Source organism: Prionailurus viverrinus, chromosome B1 (genome assembly GCF_022837055.1).
Source record: "Prionailurus viverrinus isolate Anna chromosome B1, UM_Priviv_1.0, whole genome shotgun sequence".
Classification (NCBI taxonomy): domain Eukaryota; kingdom Metazoa; phylum Chordata; class Mammalia; order Carnivora; family Felidae; genus Prionailurus; species Prionailurus viverrinus.
This window is the reverse complement of record NC_062564.1, coordinates 27,050,086-27,077,843: the sequence shown is the minus strand read 5'-3', so window position 1 is coordinate 27,077,843 and position 27,758 is coordinate 27,050,086. Positions and strand designations below refer to the sequence as shown.

Below are 27,758 nucleotides of genomic sequence, written 5' to 3'. Positions count from 1 at the left end.
CTTACACTAAAGGGAATTTTTTTTAAAGACCAGGAATTCATCTTAACATAACAATAATTTTCCCTAATAAAAATGAGGCAGATAAACATACAGCTATTCTTTAAAAGTAAGCTATTTCCTCTTATGGTTTCTTTTCGGGGGGGGGGGGGGGGCATATACTATTAGGCTTCTTATTAACTGATAAAAATAATTCCTAAAGTTCAAAGTAAGGGTCTAGGAAATCAGTCCTCAATCACGTAGGTTATTAAAAAGGTATTACACCTGATACGCAATATGCCACCTCGTAGTATTAGTGTGCAAAACAGCACAGTAATGGAGCCATGCCCAAACACAACAACAACAACAACAACAAAAGACCAAAACAACAGAAAACCACAAAAAAAAACAGTAAAAATTAGACCCTGGTTTCACATCTAGAAGTTTGATGTGACAGCTGCAGGCACTTTGATCTTTCCAGAACTGGCATGTTCTCGATCAAAGGAGCTACCCGAGAAATCTGCTGATGAAAGGGTCAGTACACACGTCACCTGTCACACCAATTTAAAAATTATTTTAAATGTACTCTTAAAAGAGTATGTACATGACTATAAGCAATCCAAAACCATTTTTGGGAAGTACAAAATTTAATAAGACTATTACATATGGCACGAGATATCAAGTAATTAATGGTTAACGAGTATTTGTAGGACCTGGAAGATATGGTGCCCTCAGTCACCAGTAATCAGATGCTTGAAGTATTTGTTTATTTAATCATTTCATGTATTTATGTTAAGTCCTGGGCACAACGAAGTGAGCAAGACACACAACAGTCCAAATCCTTGTAGAGCTTTCGTTGTATTGGGGCAAATAAACAAGAAAAAAAAATGCCATTTCAGATATCAATAAATCCTTGAAGAAAATAAAGAAAGCTAACGGGACTGAGGACAAAAAGACATCTCTGAGGAGTAAGCACTTAAGTGGAGATTTGACTTGAACCACGTGAAGTTCTGGGGCAGTGTTCCAGGTTCAGTAACTAGCATGTGTTGGTCCAGACACAGACAAGGCCTTCGTCTGTCTGTTGGAGAACAGCAAGTATCCAGCTGTGGTTGAAGCAAAGAGATCAAGGCAGAACACAGTGGAAGACAGATGAGAGATAAGCAAGGCAGGGGCCCATCGTGGTATGCTATGGCCAAAGAGTTTGGGCTTTAGTTAAGGGTAATAAGAATATATTAAGGGATTTTCTAATCATAGGGCTGATCTATGCTTTAGAAAGACCACTCCAGCTACAGTGAAAACTGAGTGAAAAATTAGTGGAGGCAGTGACTCGTTACAAGGTCACTGCCGTCACAAACAAAAGAAAGACGGTCAAGGCGTATACTAAGGCTGAAGCGGTGAAGCTGGTAGGACATGGCTGGGTTGGAGATTTGAAAGTACTGTAGACCTGAGTTACTGACAGTGTGGATGCAAAGTATGAGAAAAAGAAAGGAATCTTAAATTTTGGCTTGAGCAAACCTATCTGGGTAGGGTCCAGTTCCCTAAAGTCCTCACCAATCATGCTGAAGAAGATTTTGGTTTCTTCTAAAAAGCAGTAGGGAGCAATGGAGTAGAAAAAAAAAGAAGTAGGACTCCAGATATATTTTGTTGAGGAACATGCCACACTCAGCAAGCACACGCCAGACCCCTCAACGTTGCCTCTAGCCTGAGCCAAGGCTGAGTCCTTCTGGAAAGACTGGGAGCCAGCCCATCAATCACCAATTGGGATTTCCTCAGAAGTGAAATGAATCCAAGTTAAAGCTTATGCTTGAGATACCTTGGTGCATACGCACCCTTCTTCTCTACTTCCTTACCCCTGCTAGAAAACCGCTGGGACCAATTAACTGGGCATCCTTGTGGCCATCTAAACTCATCTTTGGTTCTGCCAATGATAAACAATCCTTTGGTTGGGTATCCTTTCCCAAACTCTCAGCTTCAATCTGCTGTTACAGCTTCTCCTGACTCAACTTCCCACTGTGCCCTACAAAACCTCCTTTACAGGATTAGCAAACACCCCTACATCCTTGCCCTCTGCAAGGAACATTTCCTGTGTCAACCAACTTTAATTTAAATGTGGCTCTCCCCATATAACACCACATGCAGTGCAGATCCTTAAGAGGGAAGCTCCTCGTTCTCCAAATCCCCACATACTTCAGTCAGGAATGGAGAGAGAGAACATGTTTGTGGATGCTAAGGCTGAACATGATAAAGAAGCACATTTCCAATGGAACTGATAAAATGACTCTACATTTACAAGTAAGAATAAAGAATGAAAACAACCTACCTAAACGGGGGATTTAGCTCAAAAATTAAATATATCCATAGAAGGATATTATAAAGTCATTATAAATTCATGTTGCAGAAGAAAACTTAATGCATTCTGGGAGTATCCATGTAATTCCATTTTTTAAAAAAGTACTATTAAGCAGCATGCAATGTATAAGACTGATTTGATTAAAGAGAAAGAAGAGTGTGGGATATGTGTGCTCAGAAAAAGGTTACAAATAAAATAGACCAAAATGGTCTCTCTAGGTGGTAGAATTAAGAATGATTTTTTCTTTCTTGTACTTTTTCTACTTTCCTTAATTTCCACAAGGAATGTATTTCTTTTAACTGGGGGGGGGGGGGGGGAGGGAGGGGAAGAAAAGGCCAAAGTAAAGGCACACCCACACTCCTCTTGAATAAAATTTACATAGGCTGTTTTAGGCTTTTTATATGCTTATTTCCTGAAAATAAAAACAAACAACCACCTCCAAGATCTTAGGTTAACTGCCCAGAACTTCAGAGTGGCTAACAAAAACCAACACCACCACCACCAACAAAAAAAACCCCTCAAGATTTCTTCTTTGGGTATCATTCACTTAGCGCTATAGGAGTTTGATGAGTCTCTCCAATTAGTTATTCTAAAGGTATGCTGTTGTTTTCTATGGCTTCATAAAAATCCATGCATTCTTTATGCAGACGAGGATATTAGTCATTTCTTCAATGTAGAATATTTAAAATATTCTATAAAAAGAGATATTCACTTTGCTAACTTCCTTTAAGGAATATACATAGACATCTGTATACAGTTTTGCCTAATGCATAAGTAGTAACATAAAAGATGTTAGAAAACCATCTTCAGCAACTAAATTCCCAAAGAGGAAAAATACCAAGAACAGGAAGTTTACTCTTAAGCTAAGTACCAGTACTAAAACCCCACCTGGCATAAAAACAAAGAATGACACATCACCCAAAATAATCCCTAATAACTCTAAATTAAGGCATTCCTTTCAAAAGATTCTTTTTATCAGTGCTTTCTTGTTTTAATTTAGCTTTGGAAATACTATCGCCTCTATAATTCCATTCAAAAGGACTGCTTGGAAGGAAACCTGTATGGGTAGAAAAACATTTTGGAATCCATTTCCCTAAAGTGTTAATTCACTAAGATTATATAACATGAACATGTAAATATCACTAGCTTATATTTTCCACAAAATTAACTACCACCACTAGAATGTTTACCTTTTAAACCTAAAAAGTGGTACATCATTTCCAGAAGGGTAACTATTCATGAAAAGAACAATTAATGAATTCAGTATTAGGACCAAGGAGAATTAGTATCTCCCTATCTAAGCAAAGTACAGCCCAAAAGGGTTTTCAAATCAAGCTTAACAGATACGGCATCTGTCTTCCAGGAATCTAGTCTCCATGAGTATTATGCCAAAGCTCTTCTGCAAACGAACAGCAGCCAATATCATCCCCCCAGAAATTCATTTCAAGTTAGGACATAGCTTCGTGCTGTTAATAATTTGTATTTCAACTTTGTCTTTGGAAAAACTTGGAAGTGGATTTAAAAACACGGTTGCATTAAGTGAATCTCACAGATGGACAAGAAAGGCGTTGAGGGTTGAAGAGAAGGAAAGGTCAGAAGGAGGACACTCAGCCACAGAGACAGTCTTGGTCCGCGTTTGGAACACACCTCGATTCCCACGGACGCTGTTTCTCCTCCGGTCACAGCCCACTCCAAGGCTGCTACTACTACGGCCCTAGTGCTTTGTGAAAAGAGGGGATGGAAGGAGGCCTGAGGCTGTATCTTTTCATTGCATTAGTTAAAATTATATAATTATACTTAAAGTTCCTCTTATCTACACTGGTTTAAAATAGCTTTATTTCTCTAGTATATGTTATCTTGATTCGGCAACCAAATGACTTCACCAATTCGAATCACTTAATTAATGGTGAAAAGTCTTATCACTCGGATTGAGCAGAGATTTATCTCAATTTTAGCAATAGTGAGAAGTTGTGTATGTGGAGTAATCGAGCAAAATTCCACACATTTTCAAAGCTTCTACGTACAAACATTTTCCATGCACCTCAGGCTCTGTTAAAAATGCGCAGCATGTACTCTAAACTTAAAAGTGAACATAAGATTTATTTTCTTCAAACACGGGCAGATTTAAAAGGAAGGTAAAAGTCATTTACTTTCACACAACCGAAAACAATACTGTTAGCACTGCAGTGACAAAGAGGCTCCAAATTACAAAGGTCAGTTAAGTAAAAGAAGGCAAAGGCAGCAGAACTCAGATGCTAAGAATAAAAACAAAAATAGATCCAATGCAGTATTCTGAGAACGAAGATCAATGAGAACAGTTGCTCCGTATCCTCTCACTTATAGCATTATTTTCTATATTGTTATGAGACAGCCTTTCTATGCCAGCATCTCCTCTTTGCTGGCTCTTGACATTTGCCTTAATAAAACCAATATGTAAGCCCCAACTGTTCATTATCTGAAAGAAAAAGGCAATACATTGCCTCATCTACAAAGTACTTAGCTATCATGGGCAAAGTGAGAAGACAGGATAAAAATATAAACAGAACGGCAAGGAAGGAGCAGCATCATATTTTATTTAACTATTGATCTGAGTAATAAGGCAGCAGGTTGTCTTTCCAATCAAAACTACTTTTATAAGTAATACAAATGCCCTTGCTTGCTCAGTGGTGAAGGTCTTCAAAAGAAATCAACGGAGAAGAGGAGGTTCGGGGAAATTATGCTCGAATCCATAAAAAAGGACTAACACATGAGTGAATACTTTATGCTATCATTTAATGCTGTAATTCTCAGAAATTCCAAGCAGAATAAACAATCTTACTGCTTATGCTTATGACAGCATAGAAATTAATGAGACAGTTAATATAGCAAATCAATAATAAAGTAGAGATAATGGCACGCATATTTGTTGAGCTTAACCAGCAGGAAAATAAAATTCAGCGCAGAAAGGTTTTATGTAAAGTCAAGCTAGGGGTCCCGTAGATAAAACAACGTGGTAGCTCTCTTGTTTCCTTACCTGTGAGGACAGCTTTCGCTGAAGAGTCGGCCAGGTCCAGGGCTGATTTCCCATCAGTGTTCCGAATGTTTGGATCGGCTCCGTGCTGCAGCAGCACTGTGCAGGGAAAGCAGAAACAGTATCTTACCTCAGGGATACAGAGATTATTTACTGGTAAGTGTCGCCTCGGCATGGTGTAGGCATAAACATACATTGCACGGTTTTTTCTCTTTCAAGAAAAAAAAAGAAGAAAGAAAGACACAGAAAGGTGGGAAAAAAGCACTGCAGCAGAGGATCCTCTCTAGAGTAAAGCAAAGTTGGCAACTTGTGGTACAGTATTATCACATGACTTAGCATCATAAACATGCAACTAGAAAAATCTTGCGAGAAGCCAGTTTTGGTTTGCCTCCTTCAGGCAGCGGAATGGGAAGCTGTGTGCTCACTGCCTCACACTGGGAAATATGCTAACCGGGAACCTCCCTATCTTTACTACCACTGTGGCTGCTTGTTGCTGCTGCTTTACTGCTGAATTTCCTAACGCTTCCTCTCCTCAGAAGAGTTGTAATACCGTGCAAGCCTTTTAGTGGCTCGCTGCTTGCACAGGAAACTCACCAGAACATGCTGGCTTGCTTCCAGGAAGTTTAACAGACATAGGAATGCATGCAACCCTGCTCCCCTGCAGTCAGGCTGCAAAAAAGAACTGCCCTCTGCAATAATTCTTTCCATAAAAAATGTTTAGAAGCAGAATATCACTATGATACATGCCGAGGAATGAATGCTGCACATGCTGTATTAGGTAGAAAGTGGCTACGGAGAATTCTTAGACATGGAGGCTCCCAAAGGAGAGAAGTACTGTTTGAGTCAAATCCAGATGTAATGATTTATTAATCCAAAACACTTCCCCGCCATACCTGGTATGTGAGCACACGGGCGTGGAGGGATGGCGGGTGTTGCTGTAATACCACCCAACGGACGGTTAGGCTACTAAATACAATAACAACTAGTCCAAACAAGCAGGGTTCAATTACAAGTTCTTCTAACAGTTCAAATAGTTAAGATTTTGTGTTCTGCTGAGAACAGTAGCTGTTACCATTTACCACTATACTACAACATAAATTTAAAACAAAGCAGAAATGTCATATTCAAATACGTGGTTAAAGAGATGTTATATGATGTCTAAAAACGTCGGAGCCACTGCTGTTGGTGAGTCCCGAATTTTCATTCATTGGCACTTCCAAGCTAAAGTCCATACATTCCTTGGGAATATATGGAAGGCAATCCTCCTGTATTACTAAGTAATAGGTCCTGCTGTTTATAAAGCTCTTCCCCCTCCTTTAATCCATAAGCCATCTAGTCAATGGCTTCGTTATAAAGTACAAAGGAATAGCCTTATCTGGAATTAGGACGCAGCTGCCGGAACAGTGTTCATCAGCACCTCTTGCATTAAATCTTGGCCACTCTCAGATGTGGGATAGTAAAAACTATCCAGGGCTGAGAAGATGGGAGCGAGATTTTGCCAGGACTTTCCATATTATTTCATCTCTGAATGAAAGCAATCATAATTATTTTCCAGATGTTTACACACTGACTCAAGAGTAAACAGAATAAAAGAGCAAACCACAATCTCAAACCGTGGTTACTCTTTCATCATGATGAATAAGCTTTCATGGCAACAGTTTTGTTTTTGTTTTTTTTAATTCCAAGAAGAAATCCCAACATGAAGGTCTGGCTTATAAAGGGTCTTTATCATGAAGCGGACTCATGTATCAAATGTAAAGCTGACAGCTATGGCTCTATCTTTATTTAGTAGCTGAGTGATCACATGCAAAGGGTAGGAAAACAAAGAAGTAACAGCCCCATGAAAAGCAGAGTTTTTTTACTGCATACTTTGAGAACTTCAGACCTGCTTTAAATAAGTAAAGCAGTATGTTCATTTAACAAGGCTTGACAATTATATGATGGGAGCTTTTATTTTGCAGTTTATGAGGTAGAGGAAAAAACCTGAAAGCCTTATTGTTTCTCCAAAAGTCACCTAAAATCTCGATCTTTTTTGTTGTAACTAGTACTTTACCTATTATATTTCTGCTATTTTACAATAGAAATCTGCCATTAAGTTTGGCTGCAGTTTTGCTTTATTTTAGGTGACTTTTAAAGAAGCAATCTTGTTACTAAAAATATCTGTTTTCTAAAGATTCTGAGTCCTATATATTTCTTTCATTAGACCTGAACGCACAGAAACAGTGCAAACTAAAGTAGCAACAGGGAAGAAGAAGTTGAATTTTCTGAAGCAGATGCTGACAACAAAATCTACTTAGAAAATATTCAATCATTTTTAATTAACTGGAGAGCAGTTAACTAAAAACCAAAACTCAGTAGAATTAAGAGTTTTGGGGGGGGCGCCTGGGTGGCTCAGTCGGTTAAGTGTCCGACTTTGGCTCAGGTCACGATCTCCTGGTTTGTGGATTCGAGCCCTTTATCAGGCTGTGTGCGGACAGCTCACAGCCTGGAGCCTGCTTTGGATTCTGTGCCTCCGTCTCTCTCTGCTCCTCCCCTGCTTGTGCGCGCTCTCTCTCTCTCTCTCTCTCTCTCTCTCTCTCTCTCTCAAAAATAAATAAACATAAAAATTTAAAAAGAAGAGAGATTTAATTTAGGGGCAATAAAGGCATCTATAACTAGAAGTAAGCTAACAATTCTCTAACTTGTGTAAAAGGGCAGTGCTGGGAAGTTTACAGAACCGTGGCAGGCAAAGCACTAAGCATGGAGCCTGTGCTACACAGCAGCTAACGACAATATTTAAAGCACGTTTGTAAATGGAGACCTTGTTTGTGCTCTCAACTCTACCACTAACTACTAATTCAATGCTCTGTCCTAGAGCCAGCTCTTTAAATCTTTATTTTTTCTGCAAAGGGTCTGATAGTAAATATATCAGGCTCTGTAGACCATATGGTCTCTGTCTCAACTACTCATCCCTGCCTCAACCTCATCCTTACAGGGGAAAAGTAGCTCCAGACAATACTTAAAAGAATGTGTGTGGCTGTGCTTCAATAAAATTTTAGTTAAGGACGGTGAAATATTAATTTTATATAGTTTTCATGTGTCACTAAATACTAGTACTGTGATTTTTTTAAAAATCACTGAAAAATGTAAAGACAATTCTTAGTTTACATACAAAACGCAAGGGGTGAGCTGTATTTGGCCCGTATATGATAGTCGGTCAACGCCTACCTTGACAGTGATATACCAAATATGGTCTATGGACTATTCTAGTCCCAGAACTCTTGGTAATCCATCTACATTGAAATAAGCACAGAAATTAAGAGGAAGCATCTAGAATTGTGTATGTTATTTTAAAATTATTTACTGGTATTTCATTTTTATTGTACTTTACAAAATTATTGGCCTGCCATACCCTGGGGAGGAAGAAAAACCTAGTCCTCTACCTCATATGGTTTGAGAATCAAAAAATTCTCTGGGCCAGACTTCCCAAGTCTAGAAAGTGGAGGAGCTGGACTAGGCAGATGATGTCTAGATGGCTAAGGTAGAAACTCAATTAAAAAGAAAAAAAAAAGTTATTTCGAGTAGAACCTTTTCCTTCCCACCCTCTAAATCAAAATTAAAAAAAAAAAAAAGTTTTTCATTCACCCTAACACTTTAGCTAACAAAAACAAAACTTTTGCAAAGTAGAACCCATAATCAATGGAAGTTGTGGGGTACATACTAAAGCGTCCCAACCGACTCCCAAGCAATTCCTCCGATTGAAATTCTGTTTCACACTATTCTCTATGGGGAGTTGTTTCTCTGTTTTCCAACACCAGACGAACAGCACATACAACAGGCAAAGGTAAAACAATGGCTTTCAAGAATGACAGTTTACACTTGAACTGGTGACATGTGGAATTTTCAATTCTGCTTCAAATTTTGCATTCAAACTTCTGAGCTACCGAATAGTTACAAAATGTGACTTGCAATGCATACTACAATTAGAAATTCCTCTCTCTCTACCCCTCCTCTGCACTTGCACACATCCGCTCACATGCTCGCTCTCGCTCTCTCTCTCTCTCTCTCTCTCTCTCTCTCAAAATAAATGAGTAGTGGGGCACGTGGGCGGCTCAGTCCGTTAAGTGTCGGACTTTGGCTCAGGTCATGATCTCAGGGTTTGTGAGTTCAAGCCCCACATTGGGCTCTGTGTTGACAGCTTGGAGCCTGCTTAGGATTCTGTGTCTCCCTGTCTGACCCTCCCCCACTTGTGCCCGCGCGCTCTCTCTCTCTCTCAAAAATCAACATCAAAATAAATAAACTTAAAAAAAAGAAATTCATCTTGTAACATCAACATACGCTGACAACACACTCATATAAAAAACAGTCTCCTTCAAAAGTAGCACAACGTCTGAAGCAAAGTTCCCAAAATATACAAACAACATAGAAAGTGAGGTTTGAAAGAAGAACAAGGAAACTAAAATCTGAGTAACGGTTCAGTACATAAATTCAAGACTACTGTGGCCATTCAAAAATCTCCTTGTACTATCTTTAACCAATTAGGTCATCATCAAATCTCGAATCCCAAATGACTTGTCTATATCCAATTGTTCGACTGATGCATTTCAAATCCATTTATGTCCTTCTGAGTTTAGGAGGATGGAGAAAATATAGCAGCTGGCATAACAACAGATAGTTAAAACCAAGGTAGGATTACAATATTCAAACTGTCATTCTCAAAAGAGCTTATGCCAAGAAGGACACGTGATTTTCCTATTTCTGGTGCAAGCATTCAGCTATAGTGAGCCAGATTCAAAAGCACGCCTTTACCTTGTGACCAATGCAGTAGAAATTGAAACTGTTTCATTTCTCAAAACCATTGAATTTAAGCATGCCTATCATTTTAATTCTTCTGAATAAAAAGAAAGTATTTTTACATGTATGCAAAGCCTCATCCTATCAAATTCCTAGAAAAATACCAAGTGCTAGTATGGTAGATTGTATTTAATTATAGGTATTAGTAACTTATTTAAGAAGATAAAAGAAATAAAAACAATACAAATATCCAAGCTAAAAACATAGCAAGACTTTTAGGTAAGTTGTCAAAAAGTGTTTAATATAGTTTTCACTATAAAATGTAGAAATCCTCTATTAAAATATTATAAATTCTTTGTTATGTGAATTTTAGAGCTACATTAAAGGTCTAAAACTGTTCCTCACAACAAACACTCAATTTTATTTATTTGTTTATTTATTTTTGAGAGAGAGAGAGAGAGAGAAAGAGAGAGAGAGAGAGAGAGAGAGAGAGAGAGAGAGAGAACAAGTTGGACAGGAGCAGAGAGAAGAGGAGGGAGAGAATCCCAAGCTGAATGTGGAGCCTGATGTGGGGCTCAACGTCATGAACCACAAGATCATGACCTGAGCTGAAATCAAGATCATGACCTAACCAACTGAGCCACCAGGCCCCTGAATACTCAATTTTAAAAGCAGTTATGTTTATGTTAAAATGTATTTCACAGTCATCTTATCTTTATGAGTATAGAGATAGTCATCTGACTGAGCTTCCAAAATTCAATCACACAGAGGACTAAATTCATTAGATTTTTTAGCAAATAGAGCAAATAGCAAGTGGCCAAATTTTAACTAGCTACAATCTTCAATATATAGGACTCTCACCAACACACATGGCTTTTAAAAGACAGATTACTTTTTCTTTTTTTTTTAATGTGTATTTATTTATTTTGAGAGAGACAGAGCATGTGCAGGGGAGGAGGGGCAGAGAGAGAGGATGAGAGAAAATCCCAAGCAGGCTTTGTCAAGACCTGAGCCGAAATCAAGAGTCGGACACTCAACCGACAGAGCCACCCAAGCACCCCAACAAATTATTTTTTCTAAGTGATATACATGGCATATCCTGAGGTTAATATCTATTCAGATTGCCTTTTTCCACAGGAACATGTACAATATTATAATTGTATTATAAGATGTAATGGCATGGTATTATAAATCCTGTATATATTTATATATTGTACACATTTTTTGAAAAGCCATTTATCTTTTCATTCAGGATACACTTTACTTACTATGGCATAAAGGTAAACTACCGTATTTTATTTTAAAAAATCATCAAGAGTTGATTTATCACTAACAGTAGACATGAAAATTCAAGTAACCAGTGTTATCCTACATAGTAGTATGGCTTACTGAATCTGAAATAGAATTTAGTATATGTGCTGCCGAAGTGAGCACTGAGTTAGAATTTGAATGACAATTTTCTCTTTTCAATACTGGCTGACCATTTATTTGGACCAATCCTTAGGCTGTGAATAATGAACAGAACTAGATTTAAAACAAAAACATAACTTCATCTAAGAGCTAATGACAAAGAATTACTAGCCCAAAACTAAGGCACAAATGGGAATCCAGAGGACAAACATATATGGAAACTGCCTTTGTTCTGAAAGCACTTACTAATCCAGAAAAATATAAGTTGACCTTTCAATGTCTCATAGGACACAGGGAACAGCAATCATTTCTGCACCCCCCCCGCCCCCGACAAAGTAAGGATTCTAACAAAGACTGTCCCCATACAAAAAGTTCTATATCCTCAGGATGAGGATAAAGTGACCTGAACTCACCCTAGCACAGAATCATCCCTCTGGTTGGAAACTTTGGGTGTCCAAACTATGTGAAGCCTTGAGTTTAATTTGAAGGTGGTCCCAGACTGGCAGTAATGTCAGGACATCTGGCAAACATATATGCCCATCCTCTCAGGTGAAGGTACTTTCATCAAAGGGCAAAAAGTTAGTCCTTACAGATAAGTTTAGAGTAAAAGGCCCACCACATAGCCAAGATAACCAAGTACAGAGGTAATCCAAAATGCAGAAGCAACAATGAATATCAATAAACAACACACACAAAAAAACCCCACAGAAACTTTAGATATCAGAAAGAACTACCAGATACGTTATAAAAAGAACTATGCTATTTAATAAACAAGCAAAGACTGAAAACCAAAAAGAACTATGTTCATTGTGTTTAATGTAATAAAAGACAACCTGAAATATCTAAGTTAGATGAAACTATAAAAAGTGATAGAGCAAAGTTGTAAAAGAACCAAAAAGAATCTTTGAAGGCAGTGACCAACGGTGGTGCTAAACTGTGACCTTTAAAAGAAAGGAAACTCAAAAGATGGGTACCATGATCACTCGACTCTGTCCGTGACAATTTGGCAACCACCTGCCTACAACTAGAATCAGAGCAGAACAAGGTGGTCACGCTGAGCTGAGAAGACAGAGAACTGAATTCGGAGAACATGAACTGGTTGGAATCTGCAGGATGGAAAACTGGAGAGGAGGGACGAGGCAGCGAGCAGGGCCCAAATGTCTGCGTAGGGGTCCCTTGTGATAACAAGGCTGTGGGCTGGCCTCGTATCGTTTGTATAAGGTAAGACGACCCGAGGCTTGACAGGTAGTAGCTACTGTTGGGTTGAGCACATCACACAGTTAGTGGAGGTCAAAAAGTGCAAGGGGTGGGCAGTAGTGCTGAGAGAAACTGAAATTCTGGCCTTAAGAAAGTACGGAGATACTAAAAACACCTCCTCGACACAGTGCAGAGCTGAGAAAACAAAAGGCCATTTGAGTTATGAATACGCACCACACCCTAGAGCAGAGACTTGGGGTCTACAATGTCACTAACTTCCCTGTTTATTATTAACATCTGCACTGATGGTACAAAAGCAACGAATAAAACTGCTGGTAACTTAGCACAAACCAAGGCAGTGGCCCCAAACTATACTAGGGATCCCTGCATTCTTCACTGCCTTGAAAGAAAAAATAAATAAAGTGGTTTCATTTTAGAATGTCCTTAACGACAGTAAAAATTATTAATGGGGCGCCTGGGTGGCGCAGTCGGTTAAGCGTCTGACTTCAGCCCGGTCACGATCTCGCGGTCCGTGAGTTTGAGCCCCGCGTCGGGCTCTGGGCTGATGGCTCAGAGCCTGGAGCCTGTTTCCGATTCTGTGTCTCCCTCTCTCTCTGCCCTTCCCCCGTTCATGCTCTGTCTCTCTCTGTCCCAAAAATAAATAAACGTTGAAAAAAATTAAAAAAAAAAAATTATTAATTGTATTAAATCTTTACCCACAGATACACATCTTCTTAATGTTCTCTGTGAAGAACTGGAACATGCATAAAGACTTCTACTATCTCAGTTAAAGGACTCATGGGATTACTGTGGTTGCAAGCTGAACTAGCCACTTTTTGTCATGATGCACCATTTTTAATGAAAAGAAGAACAAACACTATGGTCATTCAGACTTGGTATCTGGCAGGCATTGTTAAAATGCCAATGATGGAAAATTTAAGTTTTCACGCAAAAATTAGAATTTTGCAAATTTTTTTTCTCTGCCTACATAAATTTGAACGTAGACTTTTCTGCTGACATTGGTATAACAAAAGTAGTTTTTTGGTATAGATTTAAAATGTGTCAACATCTTGGAATTTCCAACTCAGTGAGTTAATATTTTCAAAATGACCAATGGAAACCTACAAAATCGTATTTGAGTACAGAACCTTTCAAAGTGAAACACAGATCATTAGACTGTGATGTTACAAAGTATAGAAAGTTTTCTGTTATGGTTTGTTTCCATATGGCAATTGCCTATTTAGAGTCTACCACTTGCCAAGTTTGGATTGGGATATCAAAGAAGAATACTCACAATTATTCGAAAATGTTATTATATACATTTCCCTCTTCCAACTATAAATCTGAATTTTCTTCATCAGAACATATTGCACACAAAAGCAGACATGAGGATCCCGTTGTCTTTGATTAAGCCAGATAATAAAGACTGTATGCATTAATGCCAATATTTTTACTAATTTTTGGTTTTGGAAAACATAGTTACTTTTCATAACAACATTATTTCTCTCAATATATAGTGAATTTAGTATTTGCTAAATAAATGGGTACCTTTATGAAGATTGTAGTTTTGATTTCTAATTTTATATATGACCCAAATAAACAAAAGCTCTTCAGAATAGAAAAAAACGCCAAAATACTTGGAAATTGCTCTAGAATAAGCCCTAGACTCGACACACCCTAATAAATTCTAAAACCAACCCTCAACAAGATCTGCAGGAGACAGTATGAACATTGAGTCCCACTACGATAAAGATTTTAGGAAGCACCTTGGGCTTTCCACAGAAATGCACTTATTTAATAAAGCATAAATCCAAACATCCAAAAGTTCAGGGTGATTTGCCAGCAACCAAAGTCTCTGCTAAAACAAGCATAAAAATTTTTCAGAGGAAGATAAATAAAAATAATATTGTAGTTCCTATAGTGTCTACTATTGAATAAAAAATCATTAAACATATAAAGAAAAAGGAAAATGTGATCCACAGTCAAGAACAAAAAAAGCAGTCAAAAGAAATCATGTCCAAGATGGCCCAGATGTTGGACTTAGCAGACAAAGACTTTAAAGCAATTATTATAAATGAGTTCAAAGAATTAAAGGAAAATATGATCTGAAAAAGTAGAGAGAGATACTCAGAACCACATTGGAAAGTTGAAGAAATCATGCTACCCAATTTCAAGATTTATTAGAAAGATATAGTAATTAAGACAGTGAATTATTGGGATAAAAACCTATATTCAGATTAACAGAAAAGAAAACAGACCAACACAAGTATAGCTAATTGATTTTTCTATAAAGAAGGCAAGGATGGGCGCCTGGGTGGCTCAGTCAGTTAAGCCTCTGACTCCTGATCTCAGCTCAGGTCATGATCTCCTGGTTTGTGAGATGGAGCCCCCATCAGGCTCTGGGCTGACAACACAATTCTGTTTGGGATTCTCTCTCTCTCTCTCTCTCTCTCTGCCCCTCCCCCACTCGCACACTCAGGGGCACTCGTGCTCTCTCAAAATAAATAAATAAACTTAAAAAAAAATACAGCAGCAAGGTAACATGATGATGGAAAAAAATATTTTGAACAAAATACGTTGGAACAACAGTTACCTACACAGACAAGAAAAAGAAAACGCACAAAGTCTGACTCTTACCTCACACTTAGAAACAAATTAACTCCAAATGAGCCATAAATTCAAAAATAAAAGTTAAAACAATAAAACCTGTAGAACAAGACATGGAAGAAAATCTTCATGGCCTTGAGAGAGAAAAGATTTCTTAAGATAAAAACGGCCTACCCATAAAAAAAAAAAAAAGTTGATAAATTGTACTTCATCACAATTAAGACTTTCCGCTTTTCCAAAGACAGTTATGAGCATGAAAAGGAAAGTCACAGACTAGAACAAAATATTTGCAACAAGTACATGTGAGAAAGAACCCAGATCCAGATTATATAATGCTGAGACTGTCGAAAAGAAACAGTCAAGAAATAATTTTCTATTGTGTCAAAGTCCAAGTTTTTAATCATACCTTTTTTTAGTCTTTGCCTTTCATACCAAAGTCACCAAAAATTCAGAATCCTGTCAACATCTGGGACTAGCATACTTGTGATACATTACTTAATTTCACCTCAATGAACTACCTACCTTTTTGTGCCTAATCAGATACCCACTTATTACTTTTTTCCACGTACGTCACTGGAAACAAAATGAGGCTGCACTTCTTTTTTGGAAAAAAGTTCAAAGAAATCAAATTCTCTGCAAGTCGTCTTCACTCACTACTGACAAAACGTCACAGTTAACCAGTTAAGAACATAGTTGGGTTAAGAGACCGTCCTCTTGAACGGGACTGCATGGGTTAGAATCCCAATTCCCTTCCTCCTAGTTCTGGGGCCCTAGGAAGTGATTGCACCTCTCTGCTCTTCCATCTTCTCATCTGCAGATAAGAAAATAGCAGTAGCCACCGCATGGAGTTATTAGGAGGACAAAAAGAATAAATATTTGAGGAGTTCTTAGAAGAGTGCCTAGCATATAGCAAGCAGGAGCATAAATAAGGCAAAGGGCACAAACTTCCGGTTACAAAAGAAGTAAGACGCCAGGGTGTAAAGTACAGCATGGGGTGCACACTAAATACTACACAGTATTAACAGTAATAACTTTGGTGACAGATGGTACCTAGACTGACCGTGGGGATCACTATCATGTATACCTGAAACTGTTCTATGTTTTTTTAAGACATTAAAAAATATTTACTCACTCAAACAATTAAGCCAAGTAAATAAAAATTTACTGAATTCACATCGGAGTTTTTCACAATCAAATTTTGGCATGAAATTTTATGATAAAAGAATCCTCCAATTAGAATCTGCTCCCATTATCAAGTTCACCTACAAATATAGAAAGTCAAGAATTTTTTAAAAGGCCCATTGTATCCAGAGTAACTTAGAAACAGATGATTCTATATGCATATATAGTAGATTTTTAGATCCAGGTCAATTATATCCTTTTTATAATAGAGGTAAGCCAGGCCACAATACATCTGTGAAATCAGCATTATCTGCTTATGCAAACCACAATTTAAGACAAACCAGGCCCTAAAATAAATCTAAGAATGAGTCTAACAAAGGATACTCTTTCTACCTGGAAACCCCAGAGAGTCAAGTCTAAAAGAAAGTACCGCCCAGGAGTCAGACAAACCTGAGTTTTAAAATACTGTTCTGTATTTTGCAATTGTCTGACCCTACACAAGTTACTTCACCTCTGTCAATCTCAATTTCCTCTTTCATAAAACACTACCTACCTCAGAGAATTGCTGTTATAATTAAGTGAGACACTATATATAAACCTAGCTTGGTTCTTGGCATATGATAGGGATGCAATAAACACCTTGTCCCTTCAATCAGGATCTTTTCACCTGCCTTTCAAAAACAGAATCATACACACAGAAAGCGTTAAAAATCTATCTGTTGGACTGAAATAAAGGCAAAATGGTAGGAAGAGCCCTAGGAACAATGAATTCATTTGTGCCAAGTCAATTATTGTTTTATGCTTCCTTTTATTTAGGGGGAGATTACTTTTCTAAACCTTGGCTAGACTCTACTAAATGAAACACTAATAAGGAACAAAGCAAATAACTTTAGTCTAACTACACAAGTTTCTAAACGGATTACTTTTTTTTTTTTTTTTTTACAGTTCTAAGGGACAATGACCACATGAAAAAGGTGCTTCCCAATCTGTCTCTGGGAGAGAAAGGCAGACCCTACCTCCTTTCCAAAACCTTCCTTAAACTGTCACCCCACCTCCCCTCTCTCAAGTCCTCGAGGACTTAGTATTCCAGGCAAACTCCTCATTAGTATAAAACATTATAGCCAATTAAAATTCGTTTTAGTGCCACTAGGTACAAGGTTTAAAGTTACATATTTAGAAACAGTTGCCTCAAGGAACACAGGATTGAACCTGTACCCTAACATTCTGATTTTGCTTTGAACTTTAGTTTAAGAAATTATATCACTACTACGGGGCGCCTGTGTGGCTCAGTTGGTTAAGTGTCAGACTTCAGCTCAGGTCATGATCTCAAAGTTTGTGAGTTCGAGGTTCCTGAGTTCAAGCTCCTCATTGGGCTGTGTGCGGACAGCTAGGAGCCTGGAGCCTGCTTCGGATTCTGTCTCCCTCTTTCTCTGCCCCTCGCCTGCTCCTACTCTCTTTCTCTCACAAATAAATAAGCATTAAAAAGTAAAAAAAGGGGCGCCTGGGTGGCGCAGTCGGTTAAGCATCCGACTTCAGCCAGGTCACGATCTCGCGGTCCGTGAGTTCGAGCCCCGAGTCAGGCTCTGAGCTGAGCTGATGGCTCAGAGCCTGGAGCCTGTTTCCGATTCTGTGTCTCCCTCTCTCTGCCCCTCCCCCGTTCATGCTCTGTCTCTCTCTGTCCCAAAAATAAATAAACGTTGAAAAAAAAATTAAAAAAAAAAAAAATATATATATATACATACATATATCACCATTATTTTTTTCCTATACCTCTGAGAACTGACTCAACAGACTGAACTTCAATGCACTGTTGTTCTTTCAATCTGACAAAGAATGTAACTCTTTCACGTCTTCATTTTTTGGGAAATATACCAAATAATTTTTTTAAACTTACTTTTGTTTTTTATTGGATTTGATAAATGATCCCATTAGCAATATTCTTTCCTTTCTTCTGTTTTTTGCTCTACTTTTCATCCCCATGGCTTATTTTACAACTGAAAGTTTGTACCTCTTAGTGCCTTTCACCTGTTTTGCCCACACACTGGCCAACCAATGTTAGCAATATTTTTAATAACAGTACTCAATCACATTTTCACACCCCACCTCAGCTCCTTTCCCCCACACTGAGGAAAAACAACAACTGATTTCATGTTTTATCATAATTCAAGTTTAAAAAATTACACAGGATATGAAACAAAGGACATAAACTAATTTGCATTGATGGTAACAAAGAATGGCATATGGTAATGGACAGTTATCCAAAGTTAGCTTACACAAAACCCAGCTGTAAGAACTCCTTACTGTTGCCACCCAAGGGAAAAGAGAGTGAAAGCAAACGAGCAATTACCGAGGCTCTACCTGCTTTACTATTTCACTTAACTTCCTCTAACAACCCCGTGCAACATGATGCTCATTTTATAAATGAGAAATTGAGGCTCACAGCAACTAAATTTGCTATCTGTCCAAGATGACAGTTTATAGGTGGAAAAGTAGAAGTCATATCTAATACTAAAGTCCGGCATTTAATTTCTGCCTTATTCTACACGAGTACAAGCAAGATCACCCCAGAACTGTAACTCAAGCTTTTTTACCCTTAGGTGAATTATGAAAGGCACATCTACATATTTGTCCTAAATAACTTTATTTACTGCTCCCATGACCAGCATCCTCTTTCTCATCCCATTGAACAATCCCCCTGTGGGAAACCATGAAACCAAGATTCAGAAATAACACCCATGACAGCTAGGGTTCCATTTTAGAGACCCACTAGAATATTTCCTGTTCTTGTTCCCTCAATCCTTATGATCAAGCATATTCTTTCTAAAGACCAACACTCAAAACTGTGCCCCCAAACAGGCACCGTAAGTGAAAGGCAAAATAAAATATATGTCCTCTATTTCTAACCCTGATTACTTGTACCACAGAGCAAATTCAGAAATTTTCAGGCCTGACACAAAATAAACATATATATTTGGACACAGTGTGGGATTTCTTCATGTCTTATTTGTATCTGTCATGTCTAAGGGAAAAATATGGAACAATTCACGGTAAGGTTTACATACTTAATCCTGGATTCGGGTTACAGATGAAGAGTCTGACACCCACTCCATTTAAAGAGAAAATTAAGGGGCACCCAGGTGGCTTAGTCAGGTAAGCGTCTGACTCTTGATTTCAGCTCCGGTCACGATCTCACATTTCATGAGATGGAGCCCCGCACTGACAGCACAGAGCCTGCTTGGGATTCTCTCTCTCTCCCTCTCTCTCCTCCTCCCTTGCTCTCTCTCCCCCAAAATAAATAAATAAACATTAAAAAAATAATACGAAGAAAATTAACAGATTCCAATAATTTAAGGACTAAGAGTACACATTTTTTTATAGCCTGGAACTGCACTTACTATACTTAATAATTTTCTATATAGTTTGGGTCAGTTGAGAATGAGGAGTGAAAAGGACGCTGTAAATCTTTCTTTCCCATCTGGACCTGCTTCTGCAATCTCAGTTACCACAGAACTGTACAAAGGGAGGACACGGCTTTAATATGAACATGTTTCAGATAATACGATAACCATGCAAAGGGAGAAATGACTGATTCCATGGGCCACTTGCATCAAATACCATTTTCATACAAACACAAATTAACGCCAGACATCTCATTGAAATCCAGATCATTTCGGACCTCCACAGTTAATCTAAAAGTAAATGCAAATGTATAATTAATTCCTTTAATAGACAGACTTGAGCAATAAGCAAATCCCTGCACCACTTCAAAAACTATAGGAGGTCTTTTTTGTTGTGTTGGGTTTTGACCCTTTTCCTCCTAATTTAAACATCTTGATATATTCCTTAAGGCCTTAAGAGAACGAAGGCATTCACTCTGGGAATTATAATAAAATGCAATTGGACAAATATAAAACTTTATATATAAATATATACACTTGCCACCATTAACCAGAATGCCTACTAAAGTAGTCTCAGATTTATAGTAAATGTATAAATACTCTAACTTTCTTGAAAGCAGTTGAACCTAAGTGGGCAAGTTATCAAGATAACGGTGTTTGGTGTCGGTGGGGATTTTTTTCAGAAGGGAAAAATTATCATCATCCTTAGCTCTTCTCCTCCTTTTTAAGGATACAAGTGTGGAATTTCGCCAACTTTTACTTTTTATGAAAATGCTATATTGAGAGTTGTTTAGAAGATCTCAATTCAGTTTATATGGGGAACTGATGTTAAAAAAGCCCACGGGAGGTATTCTGGCAGGAAAAGGGAAATGAGACAATCATGAAACAAAAGCAAGCGAATTGCATTCTCAAGGGCTTCACTGAATTTTCAATGAATTTTTGCAAAGAGTAAAGGAAGATGTGAGAAATGACTTTCCTTAACCCAGCTCATTTATGAATGACATATAAATATATAATGTGACAGATTAAACCAAGAACCCAAGTGGAGATCTCCAGCAGTTACAATTTCATTCTTATTAAGAATTTGTGGCTTTCCAGGACTTTATGCTAAGATAATTAAGGATTACACATATATCTAAAGAAAAGAATATTCTCTATAGCACTATTTAGAAAACAAAAGTGAAAAATCAGAAATATTATAAATGGTATAATATAGGTGACTGATTTAAAAATAATGGTTATTTCCATATAATTCTTGACAGCCATTAAAATGAGATTAGATAAAAATATTCACTGATAATGAAATATGTTCGCATCACAAAGTGAAAAAATAAGAAACAGTATGCATGGAATGATCCCGTTTTTACTGTAAAAAGGATTACATACACAGGTACTGTGGGGTCTAATATTGTTCGATAGAAATCCCTACAATGATGGATATTTCTATAATCCACACACTGATAGGACAACCAATAGTCACATATGGTTATTACACATTTGAAATGTGGCGAGGGCAACTGAGGCCCTAAATTTTTTAGTTTTTAAATTTTAGCTAATTTTATTTAATGGCTACCATATTGGACAGAAAACAAGATGTGACAGTTGTTATAGGTGTATTTTCTAATTTTTCTTTAATGAACATCTGTTACTTCTAATAATACTGTTAAGACAAAACCAAGAAAGTTGTTAACTTTGACATGCTATGTTTAAAATAACAGGAGGTATGTATGTACCTGGAGTAGTCCAGCACCGATCCCACCCTTCCCTCCCTGACCCCCAATGTAGGCCATTCCAAGTTCTAGGGCTTTTAACTTCATAAAAGGACAGGTAACCATGGAAGTGATCAGGCAAAACTCCATTTAAAATAGAATTTATACAAGGAAAGTAAGTATCTTTTTCTCAATAGTGGATAAATAAAAAATGCAGTTACCTGGAAATCATGAAAGGGATATTATTTTAGGAGTGAATTACAATAATAAAAACGTGGTTTAGGTTTTAGTAAATAGATTATCTTAAGATTTTGTTTTGTTTTGTTTTGTTTTTTTAATAAGGCTAGCCTGGTAAAGATTGCTACTTAAATTTGCTAAATATTATACAATCTAAAAAGCTAACCTAAAAATAAAAAAGAATTTATTCGGCACCCTTTAAAGAATGAAATTAATTCTTTATCCTTAAAATATATTCTTAAATAAATCCCACTAAGCAGACAGAACTTTCAGTTCTCAATAAAGAAAACACTTCTATTATAACAACTTTATATCAGCTTTACGGACTGCTGGAAATGAACAATTTTCTCCTTTCCTCACAGATAAAATGGTAGGTAAGATGAATCGTCTGCCTCATGCATAAGATACAAATATTAGCAAAATTAATTTGGCTAAGTGCTTTGAGCTGCCTCAAAGGAAAACACTTTATTAAGTATCATCCATCCACAGCAATTTCTGGTACATTTGCCACCGTCACCTTTTTCTTTCTTCTCTCTCCCTACCTCAATTTCTCAGTTCCTGACAGCAGCAATTCAAAGGTTTGATCCACAAGTGGCAACCAAAACTGCCCATTCTTTATAGAAAAACCACTATAACAGAAGTCAATGCATGACTGGAATCAATATTCAGCGCCCTAGCCGATTGAAGAAGAACAATGCTTTGACAAATGACAGACAATCTAACCATAATTTGTACCTGACCATAAAATGTGTCTTGTACTTGTACAGGAATATGGAAATGTGGGACATGCTGCAAATTCACCGATCTTTAAAATAAAAGCACTTCAAAATATCACCTAATCAAGAAGAGGTGGAAAATTACTGGGCTTCCTTATCCCCATTAACACAGGCTTAATGCAAAAAAGGCCAGAGAGAACAATGCTATCTTCTTATAAACTGCTTTGTCACCCCACACACATCGGTGTACGTGGAACGTACCACACACACTAGTCCAGTCATGGGCAGTATTAGTACCAGTGATGGGCAATAAGAATACAAGAATGAATAAGATTATTGTTAGCTCCCTATCACAGAGAATGACCAAGTATGATCTAAGTAGAATACTACAGAAGCATACAACGAGGCACTAACCTATTTGGAGCATACTCAAGTTCACACCTTACCTGATTCAGTTTAAGAGATTGGCCCCTGGTCTTAAAGCTGCATTAAGAAGTAAATACACTTTGATTATTTTAATTTAATTTTAATTTTATTCAGCCATTTTAATTTAATTCATCACTATGCACATACCAATCGTTTATGCTAATAAATAGGAAGGTATTTTAAAGTGTGTGTATGACCCTGGTTTACCTGGGGAACAACTCCAAGATATTTCTCTCCATAATGGCATCCCAACAAGTCATTCTTTCTAAATCATCATTTCTTTATAGTTTATCTTTACTTGAATTCAATTTCACAAACAGAGTGTTTTCAGTCAGGCTAGTCTAGGTTATGTTGCAGTAACGAAGTGCTCCAGAATCTCATAGGCTTATTAGCAAAATTAAGTTCATTTCTCACTCACACGAGTTGAGAAAGTGACAGCAGGGGAATTTCCTTACTCACAGGTCAGGCTGAAGACAGCTCTATGTTAAAATGTGATACCCACATAACCAAGGTGGAGAAAAACAAAACATAGTAAACTCTACCTTGGTTCTTAACACTTCTGCTCAGAAATTATATATTTTGCTCCCACTCACATTTTGTTGGGTGGGAAAAGAAGGAAGTAAATATATTCAGTGGACAGAGGACCATTTACTTCCAGAACTGGAGATTTGTTGGTCTACACCAGACTAAAAAGATCAGCATTTGCAACTTTGCTCATATTTCCTGTCTCGATATTGCAGAAATATGGAAAACTATGAGAATTATACCAAGGCCAACAACATGAAGAAATAGCTCAAAGAATATCTATGTGTCCTCTGATCTCAGAAAAGCAGAGGGAAAGCACAAGCGAAAAAATGTTTATCTGTAAGCAATTAATGAGCCTTCCTTCATGGGAAGGTTTCAGGCAACAAGCTATTAAAATAACCTACTTCCTTAAATTCTAGAAATATACTTCCAAATGGTAGGGGCAAACAATGGTATCTCAAAAATAAGCAAGCATATTTTAGATAATTATTTTCTAATTAAAGAAGGTCCACCTTACTTTTACTCTTAAATCTTAAAATTGACCTATATAATATATTCACTTTTCATTATGGAGTAGCTTACTCTTTCATGTTGAATTTTAAAAATAAGTCCTAAACAAATTGTTATAATGCACTTCAAGCAGAAACCCTTAAACCCAAAACTGCTTTCCTGCATTTCTGCAATGTAATTAAAATTATAATCCTATTTCCCTATAAACTGCTTTTAACCTAAGAATAATTGTCTAATAGAAATCCTACCTTATCATTCCAATGCTGGTGAGACACCAAATACTCTTCTATTTTAATTGACAAATTGGACTTCACCAAAACTAAAAACCTTCACTTGTCCAGAGACACCATTAAGAAAATGAAAGGTAAGGCACAGATTAGGAGAAAGCATTCACAATAATGCTTATGATAATCACACATCTTAGGACCCATAACCACAACCCACAAAGAATTCTTACAACTCAATAATAACCATACAAAAAAAAAAAAAAGATCTGAACTGAGATCTCACAAAATAATATACACAAATGACCAATAAAGATGGAAATATGCTTAATACATTCAACCTTATTCAATTTGCTTAATACATTCAAATATGCTTAATACATTCAGATTATTCAATTTCCTGAATAATCAGGAAAATTCAGCTTCTTGTAAAGTTCAACATAGATGTATCATTCCATCTAGCAATCCCACTCCTAGGCATCCATCCGTAAGAAATGAAACAATACATTTACACCAAGACCTATACACCAATGTCCACAGCAGCATTCTTCGTAACAGCCACAGACTGGAAAGCACCCAAATGTCTGTCAACTGGACTACATCCATGATGGAACACAACACAACAACAAAAAGGAAGGAATTATACAGAAGTACAGTAACAAAAGCTGCCAGACTTTTAGCCAAACAGACTCAGAAAAAGAAGACTCAAATAACCAGAATCATACATGAAAGGAATATATTACTACCAAGGTTACAGAAATAAAAAGAATTATAAAGAAACATGAGCTGAATGGGAAAACTGGATACCCACAAAGTTGGACCTCTTGTCTCACATCGTATACAAGTATTAACTCCATATGGATCAAAGACCTAAAAAAAGAACTAAAACTATGAAACGCAGAAGAAATGTTCCCTATGTTTAGAAAAAAGCAGGATTAACTCTTCATAACCTGGGATTTGGCAAAGGATTCATTCTTATGACACAAAAGCACAAACAACAAAAGAAAAAGTAGATTTTTTAATGTTATTAATCAAATCATCAAAATTAAAAACTGTTTCACTGCAAAGTATGTTACCAAGAAAGTGAAAAGACAACACAGAATGGGAGAAAATATTTGCAAATCATGTTTTTGGGATGGAACGTGTACCTAGATATATAAAAAATTCTTACAATTCAACAATAAAGTGACAATCCAATTAAAAATGGACAAAGGACACAAGCAGGTATTTCTCCAAAAAATATACACAAATGGCCAAAGGGCACATGAAAAAATGCTCAAGATTACTCATCAGGGAAATGCAAAATAAAACCACAACAAGGTTCTGCCACAGAGCAGGCATTTTACTCTGAGTAGGCACAGAGGTATATACACTTGGAAACGGTGCAAAATAAGGCAAAGTTCCTGTGTTTCTACTCAGGCACAGAGTAGGGAAGAGTACACAGAGGTGACAGACAAATATATGATTAAGCAAATAAATAATTTCAGGCAATAAGTTCTTAAGTAAAATGAAACATGGTTGGTAAAAGCAAACATGGTTAGAAAAACCAGACAAGCAGGGCAGGGCAAAAAATTATGATAGCATCACAGCAAAAGTACAAGGAATTAACATTATGTGTGAAAATCTGGGGGGAAAGTGTTCTAGGCAAGAGGAACAAGTACGCAGACCCTGAGAAAGATGCATGGTCGGTTCATTCCAGAGACGAAAAGACCAGGGTAGCCGCAACATGAAGAAAGGGAGAGAAGGACAGGCATTAAGTCCATGCTGTAGGTGGAGGTCTGACCCAGATCAAAGAGGGCCCTGTTAAGGGATTAAGATGTCATTCAAGTGTAATGAGAACTCTTTGTGGAGCACTTTAACCAGGCCAAAGGTATGATCTGATCAGGGCATATAACCTGTGCAGCTGCACAGGGCCCCATGCTAGGTTTAATGCTCTGCTGTCACCATCTTGAAATACTTAATAATTTTAACTTTTAACATGTATTTTGTAAACAAAGTCCAATGGGACAACGGAGTATGCTGCGAGAGAAGAGATACACTGGGCAGCAGCCCATGCACACACAATAAAATCAGAAGTTTGGGGCGCCTGGGTGGCTCAGTCGGTTAAGCGTCCGACTTCGGCTCAGGTCACGATCTCGCGGTATGTGAGTTTGAGCCCCGCGTCGGGCTCTGTGCTGACTGCTCAGAGCCTGGAGCCTGTTTCAGATTCTGTGTCTCCCTCTCTCTCTGACCCTCCCCTGTTCATGCTGTGTCTCTCTCTGTCTCAAAAATAAATAAACGTTAAAAAAAAAAAAATTAAAAAAAAATAAATAAATAAAATCAGAAGTTTATACAGAATACCTTTTTTTTTTTGTCACCCGGAAACAGTATTAAGGTATCCTTTAAGGCATAATGACATGGCTCAAAGAATGTTAATTATTATTCAATATTTGAAGGAATCCAAGTTCAAAACCAAACTAATCTTTACTTCTTCCTCTCCCTGACTCACCCCACCCTCTGCACCTCACCACTCAGTACCTCTCTGGGAATGGCGCCCAGTTGCTATAGTGAGGCCGGAAGAGCCACGTCCGTACTCGAGAACTTCTGATAACAAAGATGATTGGTTAAAAGTCAACATCTGACTCCAGCTGGGCATCAGATTCCTTCTATCTCAGGTTTGAAACACAGAGTGGATCTGAAGCCAAGACACATTAACATCACTGGAGAATTCTAGTGGGGAGGGCCACAAACCTGAGCTGTTGGAAGTCCCCAGAGCTGGCCTGGTTCCTCACATCTCCACTCTTGGTTCTCCTGAATGGTTGAGTTTCTGACTCAACCATCTGAAATGCAGTCTGACAATTTTACATGCAGTTTTCATCATAACTTCATGTATCTGCCTGACCCTTTACAAAGGCCCTCTAATCTGTAAATGATAGCAGACCCCTCTAGTCTAGCTGATCCTATGACCAACCACAACCCAGAATTCCTATCCTGCTTCCAGTTTCCTACTTCTCCAATCAAATCTACTCAACACAAAGTGGATTATTCTTCCTTTAATATAGGCTTGATGGCTTCACTTCATCCAAATCACGGCCTACAGAATTTTTTATCACATGAACAGAATTCGGTAAGAGCAGGAGGTAATTTCATGAGTTCAATCACTATACTTAATCAGAAGGTTTCAACCATAAGATTTAATATCAGATTAATGATAGTCAAATAATAAAATTAAATCATTTGAGATAAATTGTAAAGATTATAGAAAACTCAACTGTTTGATTGCCAAAAATGTAAAATGGAACATTTTCTCATCTGAGATAAGAGGAGTCTATTTGAGCATTCACATCAATTTTGTTACTTAAAATACTCTTAGTTTATATTCAAATCACTGTTTTTTTGGATCAAGTATATCACCATCTATTTTGATGCTATAAACATTTTTAAATCCTGTTTTACTCACCAATGTATAAATCTAAATGCCTAGCAAGTGCCAAATGTTTGAAAACAATAAATAAGTATTTGTTGTTTAAGTGATCAATGGTGAGGTATTCTGTTATTTGCAAGTGAATGTATCCCAGATAACAGAGCC

The 27,758-nt window shown here is 37.4% G+C and overlaps 1 protein-coding gene across 1 annotated transcript in view; it reads right to left on the bottom strand.

Annotated features, from left to right (window-relative positions):
• Positions 1–27,758, bottom strand: part of TNKS (tankyrase) — a 214,131-nt gene that overhangs the window by 145,822 nt on the left and 40,551 nt on the right. Inside the window, exon 3 of the mRNA XM_047855551.1 lies at positions 5,340–5,435. Coding sequence (XP_047711507.1) covers positions 5,340–5,435 — 96 coding nt within the window. The remainder of the gene's footprint in view (positions 1–5,339; positions 5,436–27,758) is intronic.